Source organism: Mandrillus leucophaeus, unplaced genomic scaffold, assembly GCF_000951045.1.
Source record: "Mandrillus leucophaeus isolate KB7577 unplaced genomic scaffold, Mleu.le_1.0 Scaffold202, whole genome shotgun sequence".
In the NCBI taxonomy this organism is placed as follows: domain Eukaryota; kingdom Metazoa; phylum Chordata; class Mammalia; order Primates; family Cercopithecidae; genus Mandrillus; species Mandrillus leucophaeus.
The window spans coordinates 1,839,577-1,864,195 of NW_012102055.1; the positions used below are offsets into that span (position 1 = coordinate 1,839,577).

Consider the following 24,619-nt stretch of genomic DNA (forward strand, 5'->3'; position numbering starts at 1 on the left):
CTCAAAAGAAGACATTTATGCAGCCAACAAACATATGAAAAAAAGCTCATCATCACTGGTCATTAGAGAAATGCAAATCAAAACCACAATGAGATGCCATCTCATGCCAGTTAGAATGGTGATCATTAAAAAGTCAGGAAACAACAGATACTGGAGAGGATGTGGAGAAATGGGAATGCTTTTTCACTGTTTGCAGGAGTGTAAATTACTTCAACCATTGTGGCAGACAGTGTGGTGATTCCTCAAGGATCTAGAACCAGAAATACCATTTGACCCAGCAATCCCATTACTGAGTATATACCCAAAGGATTATAAATCATTCTACTATAAAGACACATGAACACGTATGTTTATTGTGACACTATTCACAATAGCAAAGACTTGGAACCAAATGCCCATCAATGATAGACAGGATAAAGAAAATGTGGCACATATACAACACGGAATACTTGCAGCCATCAAAAAATGGTGAGTTCGTGTCCTTTGCAGGGACGTGGATGAAGCTGGAAACCATTATTCTCAGCAAACTATCACAAGAACAGAAAACCAAACAAAGCATGTTCTCACTCATAAGTGGGAGTTGAACAATGAGAACACATGGACACAGGTAGGGAAACATCACACACTGGGGCCTGTCAGGAGGTGGGGGGCCGGGGGAGAGATAGCATTAGGAGAAATACCTAATGTAGGTGACAGGTTGATGGGTGCAGCAAACCACTATGGCACGTGTATACCTATGTAACAAACCTGCATGTTCTGCACATGTATCCCAGAAATTAAAATACAGTAAAATTTAAAAAAGAAATCAAATACAAGTGGTTTGCTTGTGAAGTGATCCCAGGAAATACCAGTAGGAAATGAGAAAGTGATGCAAACCAACAAGGGGAGAGGAAGCTGGAGCATTTTCCTCCAAACCCTGGCCGTTAATGGTTGAAGGTTATTTCCAGAGGTGCCAACTTTGTGGCACACATGGCTTGTCCTGAGTAATTGTAGAAAGGGCTCCTATATCCAGAAACAAAACATACAAACCAAACCCTCTCAGCAGAGAGCCTTACGTGTTTGAAATAAGCAGCCTCCGGGGTGTGTAGGTGACTACCACAGGAATCTGGGCAGGGCACTGGCATCATTTGCACTTGTGAGGGGTTGCACTAAACTCCTTTGCAGTTTTTAAAGCATTGAACACATGTATTTCTAAGCCCCTTTCACCATTCTTTTTCTCTGCTGCCCCCACAAACTACCACAATAATAATCTATCACAAGTATGGAATGCTGCTGCTGGTGTATCATTTATTGTATTCAGCTCTTTCCTTTCATCAGTTATTTCTTTATTCAATCATTCAACCAAAATGTATAGAACATTCCCCAATCCCAGGGGCTACAATAGGTCCTGGGGGCAAAAGCATGAACCAAACAGGTGCTACCTCTGCCCTTACAGGGAGGATAGACAAGCGGGGGGCCAAGTATGAGTTGAACAATTGTATAAATAAATGAATATACTGGGATGAGGCTCCTGAGGGATAAACTGCACCTCTCGATGATCTGATTATTTGGTAGTCCAGAGAAAAATGCCCAAGAAAATGACATTCAAGTTGAGACTTGGAGGATGAGCAGAAGAAAACTAAGAGAAAAGAAGGAGCAAAGTATTCAAGTAGAAGTAATAGTAGGTGCAAAGTTTCTGCAGGAAGACAGAGCACGAACACTTGGAAGAACTCAGAATAGATCAGTGTAGCTGGGTCATGAGGAATCAGGCAGGTGTGAGGTGAGAGTGGTGGGGAGAAGCTTGCAGACAAACAAGGATGCATGAAGGGTATGTGCAGTGGGAAGCCCTGACAAGTTCAAGCTACAGTCAAGGGGTAGAGAAGGGTGAATAGTCGAATTACGTTTTAAATGATTGCTCAGGTTCCAGAGTTCTAAGTTGTTGCAGTGGGTCAGCTACAATCAGGGAGACCAGTGAAGAGGCTATTCCAGGAACTTAGTGATGAGGTGAAAGTAGCCTGGGAGGACGGCAGGAGTAGAAACGGAAGATGTGAGTGGAGCGGGGACATCCCAGGAGGAAAAACAAAAGGACTTGAGTTTATGAGTGTGAGGAGTGAAGAGAGGAAGGTGCCAAGAAGGACTGAAATTCTGGGTTACGTCATCTACTCAAATGAAGCAGATGGCATCATTAATTCGTTTAATGCTTACTCAGCTTCTAAGGATGGGTACTAATAGTATCTTGCTCATTTTATGAATAAGGAAACCGCAGCTCAGAGAGGTTAAGAAATGTGCCCAAGGACATACAGCTAACAAGTGGCAAAGCAAGACCATCAATGAAGGGCAGGTGGGCATTACAACCGAGGCTCTATCACCCCCTTCATGGCACCTTCTCCATGACTTGTCCTATGCTGTTGGCTTCCACATGGTGTCTTTGCGTGTCTATATGCTTTCTCTCTAATTAAATCATTCAGCCACTGTGTGGCTATTATCTTCTTGGGAACTTTCTCAGCACTGGGCGCCATCCAATAAACTAATCAATAAAACCAATTTGTGCCAACGGGGACCAGATGCACATATTTTATTACAGGCTTTCTGAACAGTGCCTTTGTGTGACACTTCACGAACAGCACTCAGGACTTTCACACATGACCTGGTAGCTGGTGGCCTCACTAAAAATCTTGCATGGAGTTTCTCTCCTGACCCGTCTACTGCAGCACTGGCTCTGTTGGAAGGAAAGGGCTTAGGGTCATGTCAGAGTCCCCAAGCAAACTGCCTTCATCCCTAAGATCAGGTTCAAGAAGAAACAGAATGAGAAGCAGTGGTGTTCATTCTTTGTAACTTTAGCAGCTGTCCTACTTAAAAGCACACTCTGGGAAGAGACACTGATGGGCCTGGGATTTTCTAGAAGCTGTCAGCAACTCTCAACGTACACATCAGGAATTTTAAATGAAATCTGGACTTCCAGGGAATACTCAAAACAACTTTTATTTTCAAACATGGTTCTTTATATTATGAAAAAGTAATAGTAATTCTAATAAATCCAATGTGTTCACATATTGCACTCATGAAGATTTTTTTTCATTCTCAGACATCACCTAAAGTAAGCAACAGAAGAAATCTAAAGGAAAGTTGTTGTCCAAATTTAATGCAAACTTGTACAGATGGCCCAGCCCTGTTAACTCAGTACCACAAATATTCTTAAGTGGTTTCAGTTATTCTCTCTCCTTCTATGGAGATTCCGTGGCTGGAGTGGGACCTCACCGCAGAGAAAGTACCAAACTCTCTTTTGTTTTAGATTTTTTTAATGTTTAATTTTTGTAGCTACATACTAGGTATATATATTTATGGGGTATAAGGGATATTTTGATACAGGCATATAATGATTAATAATTACATCAGGATAAATAAGATATCCACCACTTCCAGCATTTCTCCTTTTTGTTACAAACAATCCAATTATACTCTTTTAGTTATTTTTAAATGTACAATTAAATTATTATTGACTATAGTCACTCTGTTGTACTATCAAATACTAAATTTGATTCATTTTTTCTATTTTTTGTACCAATTAACCATCCCCACCTCCCCCTGACCTCCCCCAACTACCCTTCCCAGCCTCTGGTAACCATTGTTCTATTCTCTATCTACATGAGTTCAATTGTTTTAATTTTCAGCTCCCACAGATAAGTGAGAACATGCCAAGTTTGTTTTTCTGTCCCTGGCTTATTTCACTTAACATAATGGCTTCCAGTACCAAGCACTCTTAAGTAGCTACACATAGTTATGTGTTAAGAAGAGGTTTATGCCTCACTGAGACCCTGATGAGTTAATCTTCTCAACACCACTGATACGCAGTCAGTAGGAAGTGCCATACCAAATGGCAGTGGTCAGGGTACTGTGTTTAATAATCACCTCCATCTCAGGTATGCACCCTGTGAGCTCAGAAGCAGGTGCAGTCAAGATGAGAACTTCATTTGGCTGCTTGTTTTTGAGTGCATAGCTTTCCTGCCAGCCTTTGTCTTCTTTTCCTTCAGTGATTGGCTTACTGTCAACAGATAAAGGAAAGCATTCCCAATAAAGTCTCTTTTAAGTATTTGATCCTCTGAAAAGATGAGAAATGATGTTTTAAAAGACACCCTCCATCAGACCCCTACAGAGGAGTTATTTTGTGACAAAAATCTATTCTGATTGAGAACATTACAGACACATTAAAAATTCTTCCTCCAAAAGCTTGCAAATTATGTTTTTCAAAATCCCTCAGAGGCTTTGATAAAGTCTCTAAATCTGAACCATCTTGATTTTGCTATTGGTTCTGATTTTTAGAAAGACAAATTGTCATTCTAGGGCCATAGCAAGATCTTTTCCATTTCCCTGGAAAACAAAGCAAAGAAAAATTAATGCCCATTTCAGCAAGGGGCATATTTTAGTGTTTTAGAAATTTTAGAAATACAAAAATATAAGCTAGGCTAAATTTTCATAATAAATGCCTTAAATGGTAACATGAATACTTCGTGTGATAGTAGAAATATAGGCAAGATCTCATTTACCATTGGAAAGGTCTGCCAAAGGATTGATCTTCACATTGAGTAGGCTCCATATGCTTATGGTATATATGGCATATTAGCCAGGATTCTTCAGAGAAACAGAACTAACAGGACACACATACACACACATATGTAAACAAAGTTCTTCATATAAAAAATATATATATCCACAGATATCGACAGATAGATTGACTGATTGATTGATGTAAACAAATAAATTGGCTCCCACAATTGCAGAAGCTAAAAAGTCGCATGATCTACTATCTGCAAGCTGTGGATCAGGAAAGTTGGTGGTGTAGTTCTAGTCATCCTGAATATGAGAGAAATAGCACCATACACTGGATGTTGATTTGGAGGATATGTAGCCTTCTGGAGTACCTTGCCCCTTAGCTGTTGCTGTAGTTGAATCCTCCAAAGGCCATTTTGTCATTTTATCAACCAGCTGCTTCAAGATGGTGGGAAATATGGTAAGACCAGTGAATTCCATAAGCATGGGTTCATTGTGATACTCCATTACTGTGAAGTGAATTCCTTGATCAGAAGCAATGATATATGAAATACCATGGAGGTGGACAAGGCATTCACATACAGTCACTATGTGCCTTGCTTTTTATAAGTGATTGATTAATAGCATTCAATCTTCACTGAATATTTTGCGTATCTCTAGGAATAAAATAAAGACAGCCACGTTGGTAATTTCCACCTAAATAGTTGACAGTCAATGCTGTAAGTGAATGAAATTATTGCAAGCATTGAAGAGGAAGAAATAAAATAGTCATTATTTACTGATTATATGATTATCTACATTGAAAAATATCCCAATATACAATAAACTATTTATTACTATAAATACAGAAAGATTGAAAGACGGCTAGATACCAGATCAATATGAATCAGCAGCTAATTAGAAAATATAATAATGATGATAATAACAGTAATAAACCCATAATCAAAGCCAACAAAAATTCAGTGATGTAAGAAATATTTATCAAAAGAAAGAGATCATGTCTTTTGTGGGAACATGAGTGGACTGGAGGCTGTTATCCTCAGCAAACTAACACAGAACAGAAAACTAAATACCACATGTTCTCACTTATAAGTGGGAGCTAAATGATGAGAATATATGGACACAAAGAAGGAAACAACAGACACTGGGGTCTACTTAAGGGCAAAGGGTGGGAGGAAGGAGAGGAGCAGAAGAGATAACTGTTGGGAACTGGGCTTAATTCCTGGGTGATGAAATCATCTGTACAACAAGCCTTGAGACATGAGCTTACTTATGTAACAAACCTTCACATGTACCCCTGAACCTAAAGTAAAAGTTAGGAAAGAAAAAAGAAATATTTATCGATCAAAATAAGTATAAAAACCTTCATGGGGAAAAATGTAAGACTTCAGTGAAATATGTACCAAAAAATCTAAATAAAAGGAAAGATTATAGCATGTTCATAGATGGGACGTTGAAATTGCAACTACTCTGTAACTCCAGCAATTTTATTTCCAGGCATGTACCTTAGAAGAATTATCAGAAATGAACACTGAGAAATGATCTAGAATATTCATTGTAGAACTGTATATAAAGGAAAAATAAAAATCAAGTAGTTTAACTGTCAATCAATAGGAGAAATGTGTGTATGTGTGTGTGTATATATATATGCCACATATATATTACAGTATTTAAATAAAATGGGAAAATATACCACAATTAAAACATATGTATGAATATGTATGAATTTAAAACAATGTTGATTCAGAAATGAAGACTGGGAAGAAATATACAGAGTGTGATGCTGTGTAAAATTTAAAAACAAAGAAAATGAGACTGTGTACTTTTCAATAAATACGCTTTTAAGTAGTAAAAGCATAAAACTATGGCTGGTAAAAATGCACGCCACATTCAGAATCATGACTGCCTCTGGGTCAGAAGGAAATGTGATGGGTGAAGGAATCAACTGTATCTAGAATATTTTATTTTATTTTATTTTATTTTATTTTTACAACAAGGTCTGATTCTGTCGCCCAGGCTGGAGTGCAATGGGGTAATCTTGGTTTACTGCAACCTCTGCCTCCCAGACTCAACCAATCCTCCCACCTCAGCCTCCCAAGTAGCTGGGACTACAAGTGTGTGCCATCACGCCTGGTTAATTTTTGTATTTTTGGTGGAGAAGAGTTTCACCATGTTGCCAGTCTGGTCTCGAATTCCTGGGCTCAAGCAATTCACCCTTCTTGGCCTCCTAAAGTGTTGGGATTACAGGCTTGAGCCACTGTACCCAGTCAGAAGATTTTATTTCTTAAGAAAAAACAAAAAAATGAGAATCGGAAATAAACTATGTTGATATTTGTTAAATATGAATGGTGTGTTAGTTGTGCCATTAGTTAAATTCATAATCAATTATTGCTCTCAATTTATTTCATCCCTGCTTGTTTCAGTGTAGAAATTTACCTTCCCATAAGTGATAAGTCACCTAAATGGCAGAAACCGTATCATATACTTTTGTTTCCCCCAAAATCCTTAGCACAGTGCTGTACTCACAGGTAATATGCAGTGAATGCATTTGTTTTAATTCTGATGAAAAATAGGTAACACTCTAAGTTATAATGAAAACCAGCAGAGGAAACCTCCTGGAAGTTATTGGCTGCATTCTCACTGTATCCTGACAGAGCTTTGCATGGAGATCTCTCAAGAGTTCTTCTCACCAAAACTTTAATTCCAAAATAAATAATCAGCCACCTCTATAGTGCTGACCAGAGTGTGGTGAGTTCTCTCAAATGGCCTCTTGAGTGTTTAGAAACTATGTACCTGATCTTAAGCACATAGATATAATCTCCCTGACAAAGGTGCCATTTTTTGACTAACCCACTTTATAAAAACCCTGAATATTTGTTCCCTTTCTTTGTCTCCACTCAGTGGTTTAAGAATTAATTACGAATCTTTTACCAGTCCTCATAGCAGAAAAATAGTAAGTCTTCTGTGCGGGTAAGCCTGCTAGAAACATAGCTGGCTCCAAACGCAGTTTCCCAGTGGGCCACCTCCTGAATGTCTGTGCTGATCACATGGCTTCATACCACCAGAAGTTTGTAAAAAAGGGCAACTAATCACTTGCGACAACTTGTCTTCAAGCAACGATAGAAAGAACTAGATCATCAATAACAAGAATTCAAGAATCACACACACTCCACTCACTGGGAGGATACAGGATGTGTATGCAAATCTGCAGATAATGAAAGTGAACCACACAGGTGAGCATGGGCACCTGGAGTTTAAATGTAGACCCCGCCTGTGGCAGCCAAGAGATGAGATTGTTTGATGGAGTAGTAGATACAAGAGACAGGGGGATTCTCAGTTTAAAGAAAAAGGCCAAGAGCCCAGTTACTGGTTTCATGAGGCAAGGCAAGAAAGTGGATGAAAAGGTCGACTTCTCATTCCTTGCAGAGGAATGAAAATCAGAGACCAGTAATTTAATCCAGCATATTGGGCCAAAACTACCACATTCCCCAACACACACACACACACACACACACACACACACACACACACACTACAGTGGTTTTCAGCATCTGAAATTTCACCAATGCTTAACAACTTCTTTGGACGAGAAATTATTTCTGATAAAAAAAAAAAAACTCTTGTTAAAATGCAAATATCTTACCTTGAAGTTAACAAATGAAGCCTTTAACAGTTAAAAATAAAAGGAAAGTAATATTAAGTCTAGTCTGTACTGCATAAAACTCTATGAGGTAGCTCTTCCTATCATCAGGTATTAGATGAGAAAACTGGTTCAACACAAAAGGTCGTTGAATATTGCTGAAGGCCTCATGGTTGTCACTGGGATTTAAATCCACATCCCCGTGACAAAACCCTTGCACTTTCCACCACTGCATGTGCTTCCTTATCAGTTAATGGAGAACTCAGTAGGCCCTGAAATTGGCACCTCTGAGAGCAATTTTGATGAGGAGTGAAGAACAGACCACACTAGGGAGCCCCTAATTGTGGACATGGGCAGATTCTGCAGCAAGCCTAGACCCCTGATGAGGGGACACAATGGGTGAAACAAGCCTACCTCACAATCTGGTCTCTGACTAGTCCCACTGTTGAGCTTGTTAATATTCCAGATTTGCCAGGTGGCTCTTCATCGAAGACATCAAAGAACAGCCATATATAAAGTCCCATTGGCCCCACCGCTATTCTGATAAACTTCACTTTGGCCACCATTTCAGAACGCAGGACAGCTCCTCCTTCCCAGCCTACTCTGCAGAAGAAATGGTGCCCCCAGTAAGTTTTGAAAACTCCATATACAGCTTCCTAGTCTAAATCCATAGAGACAGCAGACAGCATCTGAGAGTGGAAATTTAAAAAGCTGTTACTTGGTTCTGGTTCTGAGATTGGCATCAAAGGCTAAATAAATAATGCAATGTTTCTAATCAGAGTCATGCAGATAGCAATTAGGACTGCATTACAGGGATTACTCATGTCGATCTCTGTACCTGAGATCAAACTCGGCTAGTTTGCCACTCTTATTTTAATTCCATCAATTACAGAAATAAATTGCCAATAAAAGCTTATCTTTTGAAAAGGTTTGTTTTAACCTTTTATAAAGCACTTGGGGAAAAACTAAAGAAGAGCTTGCTAAGTGACTGGTAATTGATCAAGTTTGGGAGAGAGATGCTGTGAAAAATACTACTTCAAACAGCAGCAGAACACTAACAAATAAAAGAGGGATTGGAAAGGTTTCCTGGAGTCTTCTGAAGCAAAGAATTTCAGCTTAGAATGGAAATACACGTGGGTCAGGCGTGGTGGCTCACGCCTGTAATCCCAGCACTTTGGGAGGCTGAGGCAGGTGGATCATGAAGTCAGGAGTTGGAGATCAGCCTGACCAACCCTGTCTCTACTAAAAATACAAAAATTAGCCAGGCATGGCGGTGTGCACCTGTAATCCCAGCTACTCAGGAGGCTGAAGCAGGAGAATCATTTGAACCCGGGAGGCAGAGGTTGCAGTTAGCTAAGATGGCACCACTGTACCACCCACCACCCTGAGCCACAGAGGGAGACTCCACCTCAAAAAAAAAGAAAGGAAATATATGTGAAAACTGAAATTATGTTTAGAACATAACATAAAAATGAGCTAACATGAAGAAATTGGTCTTTTCAACTCATGTATCCATTCTGTCACCAAGTATTTATTGAGCACTTACTAGGTGCCAAGTTCTAGAAAGACAGCAATAAGTTCCATAGCAAGGTCCCTGCCTTTGAGGAGCTTGCAGCTTTGTTGGAGAGATGGTCATTAGATAAATATACACATAGGCAAGTACAAAATTATTGTATTAAGAAGAGGTGGTAGGCATGAGGGCAGCTATGATGTCATGCAATAAGATGACGTAAGCCAAAATGAAGAGGTCAGAGGAGCGACCCTTCAGGGTAGAGTTGCATAGTGTATTAGAGCTAATCAGGTGGAGGAAAGGGGGATCATTCCATGCAGAACGAATGGCCTCCTGACCTTGTCACAGGAGGCACGAAAAACACCAGAAGATCTGAAAGAAAGCCAGACTGCCCACGTAGAGTGACTGATATTTACTAAGCCCTGACTTCAAATCAGGTTCCATATAAAGCACTTCTCAATATTATCTCATTTTAATTAAATTATTCTTAATTTATTTGGCTTCATAAGATTAAGTCACTTACCTAAGGACACAGAATCAGTAAGTTTTCTATCTTAGCACCAAGGGATGCCATAAGGTTCTGGGGAGAAATCACCCGTTTTCCTTTTGAGGGGAGGGACACGTAGTAGAGAAAGGTTGGTGGCACAGGTGGGATCACTGAGGTCTCTTTCAGACCCTTAATGGATATCCACTGGCCCAAGGGGTTTGTGCTCCACGCTGTGTGATCAGCTGGCGAGACACAAGGGATTCCCAGGTTCTTTTATTAATGCACTAAGGCAAATATGCAGTTGCTGCCGTCCAAGAATAATGCCATACACATCACAAATGATGGACTAAAAAGAGAGAAATGGAGGGGACAGAGTAGGCTATTGCAATAATGCAGGACTGGGAGAAATGGGAATACCAAGAAAAGTGGTGAAAAGAAGGACTGTGAAGGAAGCTTGGCTGGAATTTAGCAACTGACTGCATGAGGTGGGGCAGGGACCAAGGAAGGTTCTAAGTCTTGATGATTTCCAATGAGAGTGATAGGACTTGGCCATTTCCAAGAAGGGTGATAATTCCTGGTCATCTCCAAGGAGAGTGATAGGTCTTGACCATCTCCAAAGAGGGTTATTAGTCTTGACTATCTCCAAGGAGGTAGTTCCTTCAAGGAGGGTGATAGTTCTTGGCCATCTCCAAGGAAGGTGATAAGTCTTGGCTATCTTAAAAAAATTGGTGTGTCCTGACTGTCTCCAAGGAAAGTGATAGATCGTGGCCATCTGCAAGGAAGTTTGTAGGTCTTGGCTATCTTCAAAGAAAGTGATAGGTCTTGACCATCTCAAAGGAGGGTGATAAATCCTGATTATTAACTATCTGCAAGGAGAGTGATAGTTCTTGGTCATCTCTAAGAGACTGATCATGACCAGGAAAGACATAACACAGTGGAAAGAGAAAAGTCAAAGAGGAAGGCAGTTAGTTCATCTACATGATGGAAGCAAGGTGGAAGGTCATGGACGTGAACGAGAGGTTAACCAACACAAGCCCAGGGATCTCCAGCCCTGATGTTCACGGTGCTGCTTTGACAGCAGACGAGGCATTGTACCCCAGCCACCACATTCTCATCCCATAGTCATTGTGTTACTGTTTTCACACCAAGATAAAGGTAAGACTTAGTGGATGCCCTAGGTCCGTGTGGCCCCTTGGTTGAGGTGTGGGAACCCAGAAGGGCAGTCCAATAAACAGCAGGGAGGCATCCTCTGTGCTTCATGGACCTTGAACGTTCCTTCCTCATGACAATGTGTGCCATTTTGTCCTGAAATACTTTCTATTTGTCTCGGTCTTCCCAGTTGAACTGAAGTTTGCTGAGGGCAAGAACTGTCTCATGTCCTACTCGCGGTTTGTGTCCCCAGGGTTTGGCACAGCTCTTGGTATTTGTCAACTTGAGCCCACACTAATGTCTAAAAAAGGCTTACTTATTCAAAGTCTGTCACTCATTACCCTTACTTGGAGGGTGGATTTCAGGAGAAAGTCTAAGATATAAACATTGTGGTTTGAGACAGAGAATCTTAGCTCTGGAAGGAGCCTTAATCACCCAGCCAGACTTCTTGATTATACAGGAGACAAAATTCAAGTCCTCAAGACAGGAATGAATTATCCAAGATGGCAGAGCTAGGGTAGAAAAATCTAACTTGCACAACTCAGTATCTCCCCATGCCCCATAGTAAGACCTAAGTATTCTTTCCAAGCTTATTCTTGTCTAACTTTTATTGTGATTTTCACCACGATGTCTTAGAAGACCAACGTGCCTAAGGTGCCTAAGGTGTAAGTTAGAGGGCCTAGAGAGAGAACACAGGGTCAAGAACATACTCTCTTAACCTCTGCTTCTGCCTTGACCTGCCCTGGTGTACTATAAGTGCATATGTATGCATGCGGTTATGCATGCGGTTATGAATTAATGGTTTCTTCCCAACTAGAGTGCTTAGCATCATGAAGGCAAGGACCAGGTGTCAGTTGTTGATGTCTATATTTATGGTTATGGCATATGGTAGAAAACAAAAAAAATTATTTGCATGACAAAATAAATAAATGATTAAATAGCCTCCCCTATTAATCTTCAGTTCAGGAATGCTATCGTGGCCAGGGAATTCCAAGCTTCTCAACCCCTTTTTTACCCACTGATCTCTACATCCCAAACTTCTAGATAAAGAGCAACTGGTTAGACCCAGTGCTGGGAGAGCTGATATGAATTGGATTAATATAGGGCATATAAGTTCTTCTATTTTGTTGAATGCAGTCAGAACTAAACAGTTTCTTTTCATTTCAGGCTTTTTGAAGAAACAACATGTATTATTTAAAGAACAACAGCAAAAATAAACCCTCGTAAATATTGCACATCCATTTGCAAGCAGAAGATTAATGCAATAATAACAACCTGGATATGAAAAACAAACAGTCAGTGAAATGCAAACCTGGCTAAAAGAAATTGCCTTCTTTCTTGGAGAAGAGTCACAGGAGACTGGAACACAAATTATTTTTCTTGGCTCTGGGCCTTTAGGATATCAAAGCTTTCTGAAAAGGATCATGCATCATGGAAAGTGTTAATGTACCTTATTATTCCATTTCTCTCTGATGAATTCTTTGGAATCAATAAGGTACTTAACAGTTAAGAATTTCATTAGGTTGCATTGCAATACCAGGAATCTCTTAGATTTATATAACACCTATCTTCAGCAAGTTCTTTTGAAGCAATCATAGAGGAAAATAGGTTCTCCTGCTGTGCGAACTCAGTGAATCATGTCGACTTAGGGTGTTTTTCTCCTTGTGGACTCATTGAGTCTTGAGTAAGACAGAGTTTACACAAGCATTGAGAGTTTTCTGTATGTTTATCTTGCTGTTTGTGTGTTTTTAAAATATATACTTCCACTAAGTACACGTCCAAACAGTGGCCTGAAAGATGAGCAGGAAAATAACTACACTGTTTGGTAGAGAACTTGACTTGGTATTTAGCTGGGAAGACCAGACAGGAAGATAGGGAAAGTTGACTAATTCTGCAAAACAATAATGCAGAAAAAAGTCATAAGGTAGCCCTTTGCACAATCATTTCATGAAGGGTAAAGCTAGAGGAGCTGAGATTTCAGGGGCGGGCATTTTCCATTGAGGCTGATGTGTTCTGAGAAGAAAGAAGTTGACCTTGAAGGGAAGAAATCTGATTGGCAGAAATGAGCACTGAGACTATTCCAAGAGGCACCCCAGGGTGACACAGCATTTGTGTTGATTATGCATTTCTTGAGATTCTTGTCTATTTCAAATCCATTCATGAAGACAATGATCAATATAAAGACCTGAGGGGCTATCATCAGATAAAGGAACAGAAATGAAGGTCAGTGTTCTACCTATGCTGATGTACCAGTTTGAGCTGCAGAAGCACCTGCTTTGCAATGTTTCTCCATCTTAACTACTTTGTAAATCCCACAATCATAGAAGATCCTGTAACTAGAACATTCTATCACTTTGTGATTTAACCATATTTTGATCTCTTAATTATACTAAGGTCCTTTGATAAAATAACCTTCTTCAGCATAAGACTTAGTACGTTTTCTGTGAGCCCTACAAATAATATATAGCTACCAAAGAGTACAGAAGTCTCTCATTTATAAAGCTGATCCACGTATATCGACACGAACCCATCTATATATTTGTGTTCATTTGGCAGAACTTACAAGGAAAACCAACTTCTCTGAAACCCTGTATGGTGCTGAGTGTTGTGAGAGATTATCACAGCCCTGAGTCAAACTAATTCACTGGAACCGTGAAGAGTCTCTAAATAGCCACATGCCAGGAGAATAAAAAAGTCTATTAACAGAATGAAAATATCCAAGAAAGCTGTCATGGGATAACAGTGATCAGGGGTTGGGAGGGAGGGAGACAGGATAGGTCAGTTCGATCCATGCATATTTATTTAACATTTGGGATTCTCTTTGCTTCTATACACAGGACTTCCTTAGAGTGTACAAATTTAGAGACACATAGTACGTGTGATTCATTTTAAAGAGTTTTTTTTTTTTCTCATGTACGATGAAATTCTTTTACTGTGCAATGAAAATTCAGCAACCATTCGGATCACCTTTTTGGTTTCTATTCCACATGCTTGGGACAGGTTTCTTTGAACCAGTCTTATCTCAGTGCATTATAACTTTGGTCTTGTCTCATTTTTCTCCTCTGTGCATGCCAGCATATCACTCATTTTCCTAAAGTTAATAGGAAGATCATACAGTAGTAAAATCTACCAGGAAACTTCTATGCCTTGATAAACACCCCCTCTTCCACCTCCATACTAATTAATTTCAGTTCTAATCACTTTATTCTTTGTGTGAAACAAAACATCTAAATTTGTTCCTTATAATCTTTGTCTACCTTCAGATTCCTAAAAATATCTCAAAACATGCATAAACATAAGGTTCTGAGAAGCAGGCTTTATCTCTTAACCCTTAGTATTTTTCAACTTGAAAACTTCATTGTCAGAGAAATCAGATGCAAAACATTCTTCTTTTAGCCAAAGAAACATTTCCTATATCTTTGTGATGTTGCTTATCCCAAGTAGATTTTCCTGTGTTGGTTTCAGATCACATTAATTGCACTATTTATTTATTTTCCCTTTGAGATTCTTATTTCTCTGTTCTTGCTGTCTCCAGAATACATTTCCTACTAGCAGGAAGCCCTGAATGATGAATAAATAGAATCTAAACTTTATCAGTCTTGAAGGCTCTGATATATAAATTTTTTGTTTGCTGATAGCAATAGCTACTTTTTAGTTAAAAAAAAAGAAGAAGAAGAAGAAAGAAAGAAATGAACAAGCAAAAAAATAAAATTAAGCATCAAATTAGAAAAAAAGAGGTCATTGTTTCAAGTTCAGGGTCTTACACATCAATCTGTGGGTTCTAGGGAAGTTTGTGGGCTCCCTCAGTGCTTGGACTGTGCACTAACAAAGGAAAGTAGCAAGAAGGCATTATGGCTGCCTCTAAGACCTTCATAGAAGTCCTAAACAAGGTTTCATTCAATCTTCCTATTTTAAAATAAAACACTAGGGAAACATATGAGTAATGATACATAAAACAGTATGCTGTAATGGAAAGAGCATGGATGGAGAGTCAGGGAACCTGGATTCTAGTCCTTGACTTACCTTCTCCAGAGGCATGTGATCTTTGACTGACCTTGTCACCTTTTTATGGCTTGGCTTCTTCATTTGTGGAATGAGAAGTTGAATAAAGAAAATTATCTTTTCTAGTTCTAATGAATAGTGATGCTGTAATAGCAAGTGTTTGCCAATAAAATGGAAGACCTGAATTCTGAATGTGAGCTTTTTCTCCTTGTGTTGTACAGATCTGGAAACCTCAGCAGGCAGGCAGTAGAGCGTCACTTTCTGCCGTCAGGTTAGTTGTCCTACTTGGGGTATGGTGAGACAGTGCAGAGAGCTGGAGTAGGTAACATTGTAGAACTACTCCTGTGCCATCAAGAGAAAGGGCCAGAATGGGCACTGTAGTGATCGCCACAAGGGTGGTCATTTGCTGGGATTCTGAATCAATGGGTTTCAAGGTTGAGAGAGCCTTCTGGAATATCCAAATGGATTCCATTAATGGTTGAATGAAAGGTAGTTTTAATGGGACTAATTTTATTAATTGTCTGCAAGTCTATAATTTGTATGGATCTACCTTGTATCGTTCTATGGAAATTTTTGTTTTACCTCTTTAGCATACCCTGAAGGCACTAGTGCTTCTTATTCAATGTATATATGGATTTTCGTATTTTCCAAGAAATATACTATAAATTTTGTAAAATCCTGCCTTAGTCAACTCTAGAATGATGGAATACCTGTGCATATGATAACCTGAATAATAAGGCCATTTCTTTTTAAGACTTTAAGCCTATCGCTCTAACTCTCTTTCAGTTCCTAGATCAGTGTCCTTTCTAATTGAACACATATCCCTTCTGTCTTCCCTCAAAGTATTGTCTCTCTTAGAAATGGAATAATGTGAGACTGCTGGCCACTGTAGGTGACATGTCTGACTTCATCTTCTGTTATTTCTATTATCTTGCTTTGAAGGCTTCAAAATGAAATGCTATCTTGTAGATGGTAAAGCCTCAGGCTAGTGAATCCCATTTCGGGCTCACGGGAAGGAATTTGTTTCTTGTCTTGAAACCTTTTTGCTCCTACCAGAGGCTGGATTTGTTTACGATGTTATGCACTAACCACAGGTCTGTAATACATTTGAAAATAGGAATGCCCTTGAGATGTTTGCCTTGTTAGTTTGGCAGGTGGAAAGAGTCTTGCAGCTGGAATCCCTGGAGTACAGGGCAGGGCCATTGGATCAACTTGCTCTGAACCATCTACTCATAAATATCATTTATGAAATTAAGTTCCATCCTGAATAACATGGTGAAACCCCATCTCTACTAAAAATACAAAATATTAGCTGGGCATCTTGGCAGGCACCTGTAGTCCCAGCTACTTGAGAGGCTGAGGCAGGAAAATGGCATGAACCCAGGAGGCGGAGCTTGCAGTGAGCTGAGATCGCGCCACTGCACTCCAGCCTGGGCCACAGAGTGAGACTCCATCTCAAAAACAAAAAAAAGAAAAGAAATTAAGTTCTTACACTATGACTGGAGTTTGGAAAGAAACAGAGGGAGGAATTTGGAAAGGAATATTCTCATAAGGAATGAGGGTGAGCTGTCTGGGAGATCATGTTCTTCATGTGAGAAAATGAAATAATCATCCATACATGTTTACACACATAAGAGCAATTTACCCCTATAGGACTGTGTTCTATTTTCATCCATCCCCTCAATGACATACATGATGCTTTTTATCTAATTGATGACATGCCAGTCTTAGGATGTTTCACACCTTCTTTCATGAGTAGGGTAGTGTTGGAACAGTTAGAGTGGAAATTCTTTACCTTCCCATTATTTGCGAAATAGGCTTTACTTGGGATCTTACCTATACATCTGGTTGGCCCAAGATGGTGTTGACTTATGTCTATTGTCATGGAATACTTGTTAATAGCATCCCCTTTCCCTGTGAAAAGGCCATGGTTTGAATGTTAAATGGCATAGGCACCACAGCTTTGCCATGCTGGTACCAAGTAGTCCTAATTACGTGGACCAAAATGATGACTTTAAAGTATTTTTTGGCCTGTGTCTATAAAGAGCTCATGACATCACAAACTAAAACAACTGCCTTATCATAAAGATTCATTAGCTAGGTGCAAAGGCAAGTCAGAAATAGAGTTCATTTCCCTCTACTTTTCATGACGATCTTCTGCCTAGTATCAGGTATGGGTTGTTGTGGGGACAGAGAGAAACTCATCTAGAGGATAATTGTAAAGAGTGCTGCACTGTGATTTTGAGATGTCACATCACATATTCCCATAATGTTTGTGGTCAGTAGCTGGACAAAGAGGCAGTCATGACTACCTGTAGAAGCCTTGTTCTGACCACACCAGAGTACTGAAATGTAGATCTTGTGTTAGATTGACCTTTTCCAGTTTCTCTTCTTAATTCTCTCTACGCCACTCTTCTCTCTCCACCTTCTACTCCTCACACCCAGAGGTAGCGAGAAGCCTAGCTCACTCTGTTTTGACTAGTGGTTAAATTAGAAATATATCTGTAGAGGTGAATCAATCACATAAGTGTTGATTTGTCATGGGACAGCTTTATGGTTGATGGAGTCTAATTGGTTCTTTATTTCTATATTTGGTATTCTGCCACCAGATAATATGAAAAACTCAATTAATTGCCATGGAATGATTAAGTCAATTGCTTTATATTCTAGTGTTTAATCAGTCAGTGTTCCTGTACATACCACTGACATTTTGGCAGCATAGCAATTAAGGCACTACTTGCCCTATTTATAGGTAATGAATACTTTGAGTTATAGAAAAGCAATAATCCTCAATTACTGCTTTCCTAAATTCAATTTAATTAAAATTTTCCCAGATTATGTCTTTTTCAATGGGAGAATATTAAGTATTCTTTCTTATAGGCCCATGATTTAACATTGTAACTTGGTCTAATTCTTTAAATAGTGATGTATAAACTAGGATGCTTAGTAGTTAGTTTATGGGTGCACATTTGAAGGTTATGGAATTGATGGTACAATAAACAAATGCATGTTTCTGAAAAATACCCAGGCCACTTGTGTAGCAGTGCCTTCTAAATCACTTTTGTGTGAAATCCTGCTGGAATATTTGTGAGCTTTGTCTTGTCAATTTGTGAGGCCAAAAATGCTGGACCCTCTTTCTATACTTTTCATAAATGCAGATCATGAATTATCAATGCTGATTATGAAGTCAATGTTGGAACTGCCTCATATTTAAGTAGTGATGATCAATGATGATCAGTCGATATAAAGACTGTTTACAGATATATCTGCATATAATTCTGTCAACTACATGATGAGGTAGTATTGTCTCCACTTTGCCAATAAGTTGAGAAGCTGGTTTGAAGCTAGAGATGTAGATTTAAGAGTTATTAAGGTCCATCTTGTTTTGGAAAATAATAGACTATGCCACTTTCCAGAATCTTAGAAAGGAGTAATGATAAGCTGTCCTAGAAACTATTGGAAGGAAAGGAATGTTATTTCCTTCACCTTGTCATGAGAACTAGCCTTTACTGAAGCAAGGTCACTTTTTTGAAATGCACTTGTTTTGTAAAAAGGGTGCCTAGACTGACATGCATTGAAATGTCCAGGACTCAAGCTCCTGTTCACCAGCTCCTTAGAATCTTTTCAGCCTGCAGTCTGGATGTGCACACAGTGGCAGGCAATGTGTCTCTGGATTTTCACGCTCCTGGAGTAGTTGAGCTGTGTTTGCTATAAAATGTCATGTTTGCTGTGTATCTGGGAAGACTTAATGAAGCATTGTGCACGCAGAGGCAGGATGATGCTGACGTTAATCATCGCTGCTAACTTCTGGATGTGAAAGCAGATGGTGACACCCAGGGCTTCTCAGACAGCACAGGTTGAGGATGTAAGTCGATCCTACTGGTTTTCCTTTAGAAGCCTATTTTGTTTTTCTGTTGTCATTTCTATATTCCTACTGAAGGAACAACTGCTACAGAAACATTTAAGGAATATATAAGAACGTGTGTGAGTGTGCAAAGCTGTGTGAAACTAGCTTTACTTTATTCGTCCCCTTTTTTTTCAAAAGGAAGTTAATAAATATGATCAGAAACACTCTCTTGAGGAACACACAACAGGAAAAAAAATAATGCTTTCCAAGAAGAACCCAAATATTTCAGTCCCTTGAAGGGCTAAATTCTGGGATCTCTAAAGCTCTTTCCTTTCCATTAGACCTGTCCTGTCTTTTCCCAGTTTATTTCGTTTGTTATGAAAGCACTTGGGGAAAGGTGCTGGGTTCACATGGAGCCAACCAGACATGGCACTCCCATGTCACTTTACTGTCAACAAAAAGGTTGACTGTGTTATCTATTCCATTCTTAAAGTTCTTCAAGCAGAGGCTTGTAAAACGGCATTGAGACTGTTGGTTTTGCGGCACTGCGAGTCTTCTTGTTCTCTCTCCCATCTTCTTCTTGCCCAGAGTCACCATTGTAGTAATTTTTAGGCATACCGAAAACATTTAAGACTATGTTAGATTTTCAGGAGCCACTTGGTTGATAACTCTTGGCAACTATTTTCAGAACACCAATGCAATTGCCAAGTGGGCTAGCAGTAAGCCTTGATCTATTTCAGTACATAGATATGTATTTTGTTTTAGAGTTAACTGTTTACAAAAAAGTTAGAATTCCAGAACCAATACTTTCATACATGAAAGTGCCATGGGATCTGGACTTAAATGACCAGAGCCAGGCCGCTGATACTTTGGAAAGCAGCATACCCAGCCTTGGGATCATGCTGACAGGTTCCCAAGCACACTACAAAGTGAAGGGGCTACTACCATCAGTCCCACATGCAGTTCTTATAAAAGAGATGACCCCAGGACATGAAAAAGCCTTTTATCACTCTGAAAACCTTTATTACTGTTGAGAAGCAGACCTTTTGCACCTTCTAATGATTTTATTAAGTACTAAGCTAACAGAACAAGCCCCTTTTAGTGCCTGAAGTAAATCATCTGACTTTTAAACCTTTCTTAAGAGATCATATAGATATGAAATTATATATAATGTTAAGAAAAACAAGAATAATTAAATGCTCTTTTATTTTTCAAAAGTGATAACGTTCATTTGTAATTCTTTTTTTTTAATTTATTATTATTATTATACTTTAAGTTCTAGGGTACATGTGCATAACATGCAGGTTTATTACATATATATACTTGTGCCATGTTGGTGTGCAGCAACCATCAACTCGTCAGCACCCATCAACTCGTCATTTACATCAGGTATAACTCCCAGTGCAATCCCTCCCCCCTCCCCCCTCCCCATGATAGGCCCCGGTGTGTGATGTTCCCCTTCCCGAGTCCAAGTGATCTCATTGTTCAGTTCCCACCTATGAGTGAGAACATGCGGTGTTTGGTTTTCTGTTCTTGCGATTCTTACAGGAGGTGCAAACTATGAGTTGAATCTCCCAAAGAACCAGACTCAAAATAATTATTCTAAAAATATAATAGCATCCAGCCAACAATCTAAGCAAATAGACACAAGGTAGCATTATACAGCCAATTAAGCTATACACTCTTCATGTAGCATCCCAGGAGTTAATCAAACACCCACTCTAGATGACAGACTAACAAGCGAAGGAAACTGGAGATCTTTGCATTTCTGTATAAAGATGGGTACACTGCCAAGTCACCAGCAGACGTGCATGTTAAGTTGTTTGACTAGCAGTGGAGATTAATTTTCATTAAACTATCTGCAACGGACCCAATTATTTGTGTCTCTCCAAAATTCATACATTGGAATTCTAATCCCATTGTGATGGTATGTGAAGGTGGGGTCTTTGAGAGGTAATTAGGTCATGAGGTTGGATTCCTCGTGAATTTAAGTAGTGACCTAGTAAGAAGAGAGCAGAGAGCTAACTCACTCTTTTTCTACCCTGTGAGATGCAAGAATAAGACAGCAGTCTGTCACCCACAGAAGGGTCTTTACAAGAACCTGATCCCACTGGTACCCTGATCTAGACTTCGAGTCTCTAAAATTGAAAATAAATTTCTGTTGTTTATAAGTCTATGGTATTTTCTTATAGCAGTCTGAACTAAGACACTACCTGAATTTTCCTCCCTGATCCCAGTTGTGACCAGCCATACACATTTGTAAATGTGTTCATGATAGAGACTATGGCCTTAAGCCTACAGGTGCAGATTTCATGACCTTGGTCTACCTCAACTTTGTTATTTCTGCAGTGAAGAGTTGGGCTGCTCTATCCATTTCTGTACCCATCACCAATCTTTCTATCTCCCATGTGATTCAGAAATCATTAGTGTCTGGCAGATTGTATTTTCCAAACATGACTGTACTTATATCTCCCATTTTATGTGATCTTCTTACACTGTAATTTTGACACTCCTCCCACTGAATGTTGGAGTTTATGTGCCCTGTCCTTGAACATGGACAGAGCCTTCTCATTGTCATGACCAATAAAGTATAGTATACATAATGCTATGTGATTTCCAAGAATATATCATAAAAATGCTATGCATTTCTGCCTTTGGAACACTTGGTCTTGGAACCCAGCTCTATGCAGAAAAAACAAACTAACCCACTCAGAGAAGCTACATGGAGATTCCATGTATAGGTGTTCCATCCAACAGTCCAGCTGAGATCCCAGCCAACTGCCAGCAAAACCTACCAGGCATAATGATCCCAGCCCAAGCTATCTAGTCACTCTCTTTGAAATCCCACGACTTGGCCCCAGACATCATAGAGAAGCAGACAAACCATTCTCACTGTGCCCCATCCAAATCCCTGACCCACAGAATCTATGAGCAGAATCAAATAACTGTTCTATGCTATTAGGTTTTAGGGAAGTTTGTTACACAGCAACAGTAATGGGAACACTGGCTAAGCTTAGACTTGGCTTTCTTGCAAGCCTTGAAACAGAGCATCATATTCTATCCTGAGAGACATTCCACAGCCCACAAAACCCCTCAAATTTCCACAATTTGCAAGCTTCAGTGAGAGCCAAATAGAGGATTGTATGAGCTCAAAGTGGCTCAAGATGAACTTGGCTCTTTTCTGAAGCACACATTTTAAAAAGTAAATAAAAGTCTACTTTATCCTTTTTTAAAGCAATTTTTCAATCCTTTGGTGCCTCAAACGATTGTATTCTCTTACAGGAAAACCTTAAGAGGGAGATACGTCCTCCTTGCATTATACAAATTTGAAAGGTCTCCTCTATTTTTAGATGACCTCTCCTACTTCTTCCCACTCCCCTTCCTCTATCTACAGAAGACAAGCTCTCATTCAGACCCACAGAAGATGAGTTACTAATATTTTATTTTATTTATTTATTTTGAGACAGAGTCTTGCTCTGTCACCCAGGCTGGAGTACAGTGGCACAACCACAGCTCACTACAATCTCTGCCTCCTGGGTTCAAGCAATTCTCCTGCCTCATCCTCCTGAGTAGCTAGGACCATAGGCATGCAACACCAAGCCCGACTAATTTTTGTATTTTTAGTAGAGCTGGGGTTTCACCATGTTGGCCAGGTTGGTGTCAAACTTCTGACCTCAAATCATTCACCTGCCTCGGCTTCCCAAAGTGCTGGGATTACAGGCCTGAGCCACTGTGCCTGGTTGATTTACTAATATTTTAGACTAACTGAATGTATCAAATGCTTTGGTGACCAGTCAGAGCATTCACAGTTTCACTGCTTAAATAGTCACCAGAAAGAGCATTCATCCTTCTCCCAGGGCCATCGAAGCTCTGCTCTTGATGGAGCTACCAGACATGAACCTTTCTGTTCATGAAAGTTTCATTCAGGTGAAGTCACTAATTCAGGTGATCAGACCAGCCTCTACTCCTGGAGTTTGTCCCGAAGTTCACATCTGTGGAGTTCGGTGGTAAACAATGCCCACATACCCAAGTGCCCCTTATCAACCCAAACAAGGCAAAGGCCTCTTCAATTTCCTTTCCTCATCAATCTGAGGGGAGAGACAATACATAATTTCCTCCTACATCAGGCTACAGCGAAAACATATCTTGTTTGGTACTAGACACTTGCTCCTAAGAATGACAGTTTGATTCTAATCCACAGGAGTAAGAGAAAGCAATCAAAGCAAAAAGCAGATGCAGGCCCTCAAACTGCCATGCCCTGAAACAGGGTCACTCTGGGGATCAGCTTGTCCTCAGAGCAGGAGGGAAACATTTGATGAAATGTAGGATTTCTGTGGCAGCAGAAAAGACCCTCTGCATTATGGATGGAAGTCACCCTGGGAAAGGCAGAAAAAATGTTCAAAGGTCGAGGAATGATTTGTGACAAAGAGAGAAAAAAACTATAAACAGCAATAAAATCCAAAATTACCAGCTACCAAGCTGGTTATTGATTACCAGTGTCCTGTTTGAACTCAGCCGAATCCTTAATCAAAGGGTTTTTATATATATATATAATGCACGTTACAGTCTACAAGAACAGCAAAGATACTTTTTCCAAAGGTTTTATCCACTTTTGGGGTCATACTTGGGCATTTTCAGCCATGTTTGACTTACAGAAAAGAGAACTGCACCAATTGTCACAATATTCTGGTACTTATCGAGGGCTTTAAACTACATTCTGGATCAAATGGACCAAATAGAGATTTGCGGAACATTTCATCCAACAACTGCAGAATACCTGTTCTTTTCTATTGCACATGGAGTATTCTCCAGGATAGATTATGTGTTGAGCCACGAAACAACTCCTGACAAATTTAAGAAGATCGAAATCATATCGAGTATCTTTTCTGACCACAGTGGTATAAAACTAGACATCAATAACAGGAGGAATTTCAGAAAATTTACAAATACATGAAATTACAACAGCATGCTCCCAAACAATCACTGGGTCAATGAAAAGTTTAAAGGGAAAACTAAAATAATTGTTGAGACAAATGAAACTGGAGACACAATATACCAAAACCTACGGAACATAACAAAAGCAGTTCTAAGAGGGAGGTTTCTAGCAATGAGCATCTATATTCAATAAAGAAGAATGATTTCAAATAAGCAACCTAACACTGCACCTCAGGAAATTAGATAAGAACAAACTAAGAGCTGGCCGCTGTGGGTCACGCCTGTAATCCCAGCACTTTGGGAGGCTGAGGCAAGCAGATCACGAGGTCAGGAGTTTGAGAACAACGTGGCCAACATAGTGAAACCCCATCTCTACTAAAAATACAAAAATTAGCCAAGTGTGGTGGCGCATGACTGTAGTCCCAGCTACTTGGGAGGCTGAGGCAGGAGAATCACGTGAACTCAGAAGGTGGAGGTTGCAGTGAGCCAAGATTATGCCATTGCACTCCAGCCTGGGTGACA

The 24,619-nt window shown here is 39.7% G+C and overlaps 1 protein-coding gene across 1 annotated transcript in view; it reads left to right on the plus strand.

The window, feature by feature from the left end:
• LOC105539315 overlaps positions 1 to 24,619 on the plus strand; it is a 149,775-nt gene that overhangs the window by 16,865 nt on the left and 108,291 nt on the right. Inside the window, exon 5 of the mRNA XM_011979533.1 lies at positions 8,634 to 8,793. Coding sequence (XP_011834923.1) covers positions 8,634 to 8,793 — 160 coding nt within the window. The remainder of the gene's footprint in view (positions 1 to 8,633; positions 8,794 to 24,619) is intronic.